This window comes from Oncorhynchus clarkii, chromosome 27 (genome assembly GCF_045791955.1).
Source record: "Oncorhynchus clarkii lewisi isolate Uvic-CL-2024 chromosome 27, UVic_Ocla_1.0, whole genome shotgun sequence".
NCBI classification, from domain to species: domain Eukaryota; kingdom Metazoa; phylum Chordata; class Actinopteri; order Salmoniformes; family Salmonidae; genus Oncorhynchus; species Oncorhynchus clarkii.
The window spans coordinates 12350134-12358877 of record NC_092173.1 but is presented as its reverse complement, the minus strand read 5'-3'; the positions used below and the strand labels follow the sequence as shown (position 1 = coordinate 12358877).

The 8744-nt window shown below is 42.8% G+C and overlaps 1 protein-coding gene across 2 annotated transcripts; it reads right to left on the bottom strand.

Annotated features, from left to right (window-relative positions):
* Window positions 1–234: 234 nt before the first annotated feature.
* Window positions 235–7488, bottom strand: LOC139385947 (cdc42 effector protein 2-like). Of its 2 annotated transcripts, XR_011628992.1 has the most exons (4): window positions 7287–7488; window positions 1350–2590; window positions 1095–1150; window positions 235–1030 (listed from the first exon to the last, which is right to left on the bottom strand). XR_011628992.1 is itself a non-coding variant. In XM_071131254.1 (3 exons), exon 2 carries the CDS (start codon window positions 2254–2256, stop codon window positions 1369–1371), a length of 888 nt encoding a protein of 295 aa, XP_070987355.1. In that variant the 5' UTR covers window positions 2257–2590; window positions 7287–7488; the 3' UTR covers window positions 235–1150; window positions 1350–1368. The 2 variants fall into 2 exon arrangements, 1 of the variants encoding a protein (XP_070987355.1); XM_071131254.1 differs by having other exon boundaries at window positions 235–1150.
* Window positions 7489–8744: the final 1256 nt, after the last annotated feature.

Here is an 8744-nt window from a genome sequence, read left to right as displayed (position 1 = left end):
CTATTCTTGTTCTGAGAAATGAAGGCTATTCCATGCGAGACATTAAAAATCAGCCATTTCCTGCTACAATAGTCATTTACAACATTAACAATGTCTACAATGTATTTCTGATCAATTTGATGTTATTTTAATGGACAAAAAATGTGCTTTTCTTTCAAAAACAAGGACATTTCTAAGTGACCCCAAACTTTTGAACGGTAGTGTGTATAAAAGAAAGGAATAATACAATGGTACAGCATCTAATTCCCATATTTATTTCATACATTACAGTTATATACATAACAATTGGAGATACACTGTAATTTAACAACGCAATAGAAGAAAATGCTGAAGGATTCGATTCAAGTCCACAAATTGCACAGCTGTTACAAAAGAGAAACCTTCTCTGGTCATCCCACTCTATTTAAAGGATTTTGAATAAGCTGCACATTTCTGATACTTTGATTCTAATGCACTTTAGCCCCCAGAAAACAACATTTTGACCTCACTTTTTGCCCTGCTTGAACTGCTGCATGTTGGGTGTCATTCTTACATATGCCACTAGATGGCAAACTAATACATAGCATACTCCAGTCTTGATCGTATTGTTCTGACATAGAACAGTAAAATTCAATCAGATGTACATACAGAATTTTAAAAAATGTGTTCCTGGAAGAATATCAGCAATATGATATTTCAGGGTAAAAAAAACACAAACCTTGAAGGCTTTTTAAGTACATTAATTATATTTTCAGACAACTACGTTTCATCCTATCACAAAACTACAGAGCTTACTTAGAGAGTTAGTGAAGTATGAATTATGCTGAAAAACATGTAAAATGATAGTCTGCGAAAACTTAGACAACCTTTGGGTGGGACAAATTATTGTCTCTCCCCCATTGTGATTCTGAATATCAAAAGACAAATGGCTGGTTCTGAAGCTGCTGTGTATCCAGTCTGGATATTATATAGTCCCACATTTACAGCCGTCTTAAGTCCCAGGCTTTTTAGCCTGTCAGTCCTGGCACTGTCTGTCTGTCTGTCTGTCTGTCTGTCTGTCTGTCTGTCTGTCTGTCTGTCTGTCTGTCTGTCTGTCTGTCTGTCTGTCTGTCTGCCTGCCTGCCTGCCTGCCTGCCTGCCTGCCTGCCTGCCTGCCTGCCTGCCTGCCTGCCTGCCTGCCTGCCTGCCTGCCTGCCTGCCTGCCTGCCTGCCTGCCTGCCTGCCTGCCTGCCTGTCTGTCTGTCTGTCTGTCTGTCTGTCTGTCTGTCTGTCTGTCTGTCTGTTGGACCAGCCCAATCATCATTAGCCTATATGGAGGATGGTAAAAAAAAAAGTGTACCAGACACCTCTCTGCACAGCAGTGTCTAAACCCCTTTCCCCCCCGTCTGCTCACAAATCACAGTGGTCATCAACACTCTTGTAGCGGTCCATGATCCTCAGCACGTCCTCCAGGATGGATGGCCCCAGGTCCAGATCCAAGCCCATCAGGGACTCTGAGCGGGAGACACCGGGAGAGAATCTAGGGCACACGGTGGGCGACTCACTCCGCTCGCTCCTCAGGTCCTCATTGCTCAGGCCAGCGTCTGAATCCAGGCTCAGCCCCCTCTGAGGTTCCAGGGGGCCACAGCTCTCTGACATGGAGTCCTCTGAGGAGACCTCTGAGAAGGAGCCGGAGGAGGGCACCAGGTGCCTGAAGGAGGCAGAGTAATTAAGGTCGTGGCAGGGGTCTATGTAGCAGCCGACACCCTGGTCACACACAGACAACGATTGATGCCGCTGCTGGTTGTGGTCGTTGTGGTTATGGTTGTTCGGCTGAGGTTGGTGCTGCTGCTGCTGTTGCTGTTGCTGCTGGGACGGGGGGGTCAAGTCCTCCAGGTGGAGCCGAGGCGGCTTGGGAGGGGCCTGTTCGGAGGCGATGAACACAGGCATGGAGATGGTGCTCTTCAGCAGGCTGGTGGAATGGTGGTAGGGATTGCGGTGGTTGTTACAAGAGTGGTTGAGTCCTTTGTCGTTCATGGGATAGACTTCATCCAGCTGCCTCTCCATACTGTGGGACCGTGGTAAGCCGTTCAGGGCGGGCAACATGTCCATCTTGCCCTGTAAAAAGCCTACGTCTCCGAACATGTCGCCCTCTCCCTCCAGCCCGACATGGGCACTGTGGCGCATGTCCCCTAGCGGGGGGCTAATCATGTCACTGGACAGGACGTCTCGCAGCTTGAGCTTCTTCCCTCGTTTGGGTGTGGTAGTCTTTAAGTACATGGGCGTCTTCGCCGGCATTCTGTTTCCCAGAATTCAGTTTGTGAGGGGATCGTCTCTCAGTGATGAGATTTGCACCTCCTTTTAATATGATTTTTGTAAATTATTTTTTTCCTTTGTCTGCTTCTTAGTGATCACAGTGGCATGTAGGCCTTGACCTGAGATCAACGCACTCTCAAAAAGTCACCATTATTCAATAAGGGTGGTGGGTGTTCCAGCTTCAAAACCTCCCTTCTTCCTTATTCTTTGTCCTCTCTGAAGATGAAGAATCCTTTGGCTATCTTTATGTCTGCTGTTTCTCTGACGGGGTTCAGTTGCTTTGGGAATGTGACATCAAAACGCTAGTCTTGGAGGTCTGTGGAGACACAGAGAGAAAGACAGAGAGATTTACAACCTTGGAGCCAGAGGACAGAAATACAAGGGGAAACACTTCAAGAATCTGTGTGTTTGCTGAGGGGGACTGGCTGAAACCACCCAAAAATGCCTATGGTTTTACATGGCAGATGGTGTGTGCTGATTTGAGGTTTGTGTGGGGTGTTGCAGTGAATCACACAGTAAATCATACATCCTCTGGAATTTGTTGTGCATTCCAAAGACTTGCTAGACTTTTGTGGATACACAATTTTCCAAGGAAGTTATTTGTTCAAAAGCATTTTGTGTGCGTCTCCCTGTGTGGTAACCTGTTATCAGGACCTCTTTGTGTTTCCTCCAGAGCTGTGTGCACATTACACTAACAAGCATTTAAATGCATGTTAACTAGCCTTTTTCTTCAAAGCCCATTTGGATGACAGACATTAAAAAAATCAAAAGTTGCTCATCATGATCTGTGGTCTTTTGCATAGCATCTTTATTCCTGCTGATCATACACAAAAGTATGTGGACACCCCTTCAAATTAGTGGATTCGGCTATATTTAAAAATATTTATTTTTTTAACTAGGCAAGTCAGTTAAGTACAAATTCTTATTTACAATGACGGCCTACACCGGCCAAACCTGTGCCAATTGTGCGCCGCCCTATGGGACTCGCAATCCCGGACGGTTGTGATACAGCCTGGATACGAACCAGGGTGTCTGTAGTGACGCCTCTAGCACTGAAATGCAGTGCCTTAGACTGCTGCGCCACTCGGGAGCCCCAAAATGTCAGCTACACCCATTTGCTTACAGGTGTATAAAATTGAGCACACTACCATGCAATTTCCATAGACAACCATTGGCAGTAGAATGACCTTACTGAAGAGCTCAGTAACTTTCAAAGCGGCTGTTTTTCATGGATCGGGCTAGGCCCCTTAATTCCAGTGAATAGAAATCTTAACACTACAGTATACAATGACATTCTAGATGATTCTGTGCTTCCAACTTTGTGGCAACAGATTGGGGAAGGGCCTTTCCTGTTTCAGCATGACAATGCCCCCTTGCGCAAAGTGAGGTCCATACAGAAATGGTTTGTCCAGATCAGTGTGGAAGAACTTGACAGGCCTGCACAGAGCCCTGACCTCAACCCCAACAAACACCTTTTGGAACTCCCACTGCGAGCCAGGCCCAATCGCCCAACATCAGTGCCCGACCTCACTAATGCTCTTATGGCTGAATGGAAGCAAGTTCCCGCAGCAATGTTCCAACATCTAGTGGAGAGCCTTCCTAGAAGAGTGGAGGCTCTTATAGCAGTAAAAGGGGGACCAACTCCATATTAATGGCCATGATTTTAGAATGAGATGGTCAACGGGCTGGTCTCCACATACTTTTGGTCATGTAGTGTAGTTCGTGGCTGTGCTCTAAGCTGACTCACTGATGATACTGCTGACTGCATTCAGCTGACGACATTATCGTTAATCATCTCAGTTAATGGAATCCCCACCAACCCGAGGACTTTACTCCTATTTAGCCATCATCTTATATTCCAGTAAACTGTTCTGTTATGAAAACTTTCTTAACCATGAATCCTGTATTTAAAAGTTAAAACAATTTCAATGTCTCATTAGGTTTGAGGTGATTTGTGTATGAATCATATCCTTTAGGAGTTATAGTACTGTTGTCACACTTGATATGTGTTGAGATGCTACACATTTTCTACCACAGCCAGTCGACTCCTGGCATCTCTAACCGTTATGTGAATTTTAACACAAGCTTCACATATGAAGCTGCTTGAGGTCTTTATAAGAGAGGTGTTGAGACTTGTCGGTGATGATTTTCAGTGTTAATTGACCGCAGAGTCGTTAGCCACATTGTGACAAGGCATTGTGTCACTGAGCAGTGACAGCAGATGCGGGGTGATAGTGAAAGATTGCCCTGGCAATTGGACTATACCATTTCTGTGACACGCCAACAGACATGATACAAACAGCCTACTATTCTCTGAGATAGACAGAGAGATTAAATAATCTTTCTTGAGTAGGAAGTAAACAATATTTCACCCTTCTATCTTTATATTATGTGTCTGGCAGATTGTATGCAGGGAAGTGAATCTATAAACATGCTGGTTGACAAACACAACAGGGATAAAGTGCTTGCCCATGTATGCTGACAGTCCTGCTACTGCATGACAATGCTGTAATCCTGTTCTGCTCCACTCTTCATTCAGAAGGTCCTGGGCCCTGCTTCTCACCTATTTATGGTGAGGGATTTACCCTAATTCCATCACAGAGGAAGTTTTATCAAACACAAGCACACGCACGCACGCACACACACACACACACACACACACACACACACACACACACAGACAGAGACTACTGATGAGACAGCTGGATGAAACTGACAAAAATGTTGAATTACTCATGACAAAAGTGACAGATCTATTGGGCTCCCGAGTGGCGCAGCAGTCTAAGGCACTGCATCTCTGTGCAAAAGGCATCACTGCAGTCCCTGGTTTGAATCCAGGCTGCATCACATCCGGCCGTGATTGGGAGTCCCATAGGGACTGTTTGGGTTTGGCCATCATTGTAAATAAGAATTTACTCTTAACTTGCCAAGTTAAATAAAGGTTAAACAAAAAAAAAATATGCCTAGATATTTCTTGTTAATTAAAATATGAATGGGGATATTTAAAGGTCCAATGCAGCCACCTTCAAAAAGAAGCAAAGAGCAAAGAGCAATTTCTCAAGCAAGAATTCTGGGAGTGGTCTGAGTGGGGAGGGGAAAACTGTAAACTAGCTGTTATTGGCAGAGTGGTTTGGAACTCTCTTTCTTATTGGTCTATTAACTAATTTACTGCCTGATGATGTCACCAACTCCATCCCACCAAAACAGGCTGGAATTTCAAGTGTACTTTTCAAATAGCTATTACACTAAAATGTCATTATCATCCTCTTCAGAACATCACAGTATATTTCCAAACTCATAGTGTGGAAATATATATAAAACACAGGAAAATCACGATTCTGACTGCATTATGTTATATTTTGTTATTATTTTCCTGAACACATATGTAACATAATTATTCAAGTCAACACCTGTTTGTAGTTTATTTCTGCCACATATGGTTTCCATTTGCGTTGTGTATCAAAAGGTTATACCATTATACCACCAGTTCCGCACTCCTTGTTACTTCTCTACCCGACCAAGCAAAGTGGCTATTAAGAAGTTGTGCTTCATTCCTTGTCCTGAAACTCTTAATTCGGCCATCCCAATGGCACGCAGTCCCCTAATCAGAATGCGTCTTGCGTAATGTGGTTGACATTTTGCTTCGTTTTTCTCTCTTCTGATGAACAAAACCAGGCCAACAAAATAACCCAACGCCCAATCTATTAATTATTCTACTAGTTTATTTTTCAGTAGGTGCAATACATTATCCAGACGTTTTTGGAGGGAATACTCAGGCTATTGCGCAAACGTATTGCCTGTCAACTTTAACGTCATTAATGTATGTTGTGCATTGTTGTGCATATTATATAGCCTACCTAGACGGTATAATTTAATCAAACCAGCAGTTAATTAAATCAGTTCAATGTTGAAGAGGTCATACGTAAGCATCGATATGTATGGCCAATGTAATTCATTTGTCATATGGCTTGTGGAAAACAAATTTCTGGGTTTGAAATTAGATTGTAGAGAGAAAGGCTCTGATTTCTTTTCGTGATTAAGGTCCCAGGTTCTTGTGCCCTTGTGTAACAGTCTCACTCAGACCCATACTGGTTGAACCAACGTGGAATAGACGTTGAATTGGCGTCTGTGCCCAGTGGGTGGGTTGTACCAACACAAACCTTATGTAATAGTTAGGCTCTGAGATCATCCAATTCCCGGACATCCCCCAGTTAACTATTTGGTAGGCTACCGCTGAATACCTGCTAATCCACACACACAGCTCGGCTATTTTAAACGCGATTATTTTCTAAGAGAGCAATACATAGGTTTACGTTTGTAGGTCTATAGGACACACGCTTGAAGGAGTAGTCGTTCACGTTTATTGAAGAGGCCATTGATTAGGGTATAGCAGAGGACTACTATATAAGGCTGTAAATAATGGAACGATGTAGGCTACAGTATTATATGGTTATAAGGAATATACCCAAACAAAAGTACGAACATGTGTATAGCAAACAACTGAATTTAAAGTGGCTTCTTCTCACTGATGTATTTTATATCTATTTGATAGAGCGTTGTGAGGGTCGCGTGGCTCACACTGGTTGACAGCTCTGGTAGTGGAACACCCTGTTATATCATAAGCACTATTTATGACACTTGTAATCTTCTTAACCTATTAGATCCATCATAATCAGATGCAGACAGTGGTTCCGACACATCGAATTGTATCGGCTACCAAATTACGCACATTTAAACTGCTCATCTCATGTGAAGACTGTCATTTCAACACATTTTGATTTCATTGTTGGTAATCAAACAGGGGCATAAATTATTTTCTAATTTGCAGACATGCAGGCTAGCGAAATATAACCTATATATTATTTTTTATACTTTAGGTAAGAGATATTCAGACAGAACGGACAAGTGACAATAGCTTGCAGCCATAATTACTTGTGAAACAACAGTTTTAATTTCGTAATAATAGCCTAAACAGAAGTAAATAATAGATTATTGAGTGAATACTTGCCTACCTTGTAAAGTAATAGCTATATTTCCACAATGAATAATCACGGAGATGTGTCTATAGTCCACCATTAAGGCGGCAGCTTCTCTGGTTAGTTTAAGAACAGGTAAACCTCTTACTGCGAACTGTTTCTGTAGTCGAGGAGCCTCGCAAACAGTTTGAGTGGAGAAGCGAGGGGGCGTGATGGTTGTGAATGAAGAAAGTGAAAGGCGATCCTGTGATGCGCGCTCTTGTGTGCAATTAACGATTGGTAAAGTATAGTAGGCTAAATAGCATGCAGCAACAGATTATTTAAAAACATTGTGATAGTAAATTCATCACACAATCTATTAAATATTTGGCTAAGCATAACACATCAGTTTTTAAAGTTCAATGAAGCACAAACATTTGATGCGCACATTCTGCATATGGGCCAACCAATTAAGCATAGGCCTAATCATTTTGAGTATGTGATATTGTGAAAGTCAGCCTTTAAAATGGAACCGTCATTGCTTTTCCCGTCTCTGGGGAACTGTCTTGATGGCCAATAACTACCTAGGCAGGCGTTCTGTCCCGACAGATAATGAATCTGATTGGAGTTCATCCGAGCAGGTGCTTCTATCTGAAAGTGAAGTGACAGCACTGTTCGCCAATTTCATTTGTAGACTTTACCTGATGCCCTGCATGCGCATTCTTTTGGGGACACAACCCAAATACCTGCGTGGTTGCCTTGTTCACGTAGACTAACCTATGTTTCGACCTAGGCCTACTCTGCCTATGTGTTTAAGGTTTAGTACATGCCATCTAGGCAACATCTCATACACACCTGGTCTACTGTTGCAAGAATAAGGTTAGGCTATATTTACTCCATAAGAACTTTCACCATGCACAACAACTTTTATGTCTCAATTCAGCACTTTGAAAAGTTTACAGGTAGGCTATTATGAAGGTAATTAAAGACAGTGCGCTATTTAGGTAGTCCAAATGTTGGCACCGTAAATCTACCCTGTTAAAGTCAGAAATACGGTCGTCTGCTGGTCTCAGAGCACTACAATCCGTGCCACTCCATTTAGTATAATGATACTTTACATTGGGTCAACGCGAATTGTAGAACATTTGGTATCCTACATCTCGATCGCACCAATTTGCTTTGACCCTTTTATACTGAACAAAAATATAAACGAAACATGCAGCAATTTCAAACATTTGACTGAGTTACAGTTCATATATGGAAATCAGTTCATTTAAATACATTCATTGGCCCGAATCTATGGGTTTCACATGACTGAGAATAAAGATACACATTTCCTTCTCATAGAGTTGATCAGGCTGTTGATTGTGGCCTGTGGAATATTGCCCCACTACTCTTCAATGGTTGTGCGAAGTTGCTGGATAATGGCGGGGACTGAAACTGTTGTACACATCGATCCAGAGCACCCCAAACGTTATCAATGGGTGCCATGTCTGATGAGTATGCAGGCCATGG

Coding starts and splice junctions, on each gene's coding strand:
- LOC139385947 (XM_071131254.1), bottom strand. CDS start 2,256: ATGCCGGCGAAGACGCCCATGTACTTAAAGACTACCACACCCAAACGA.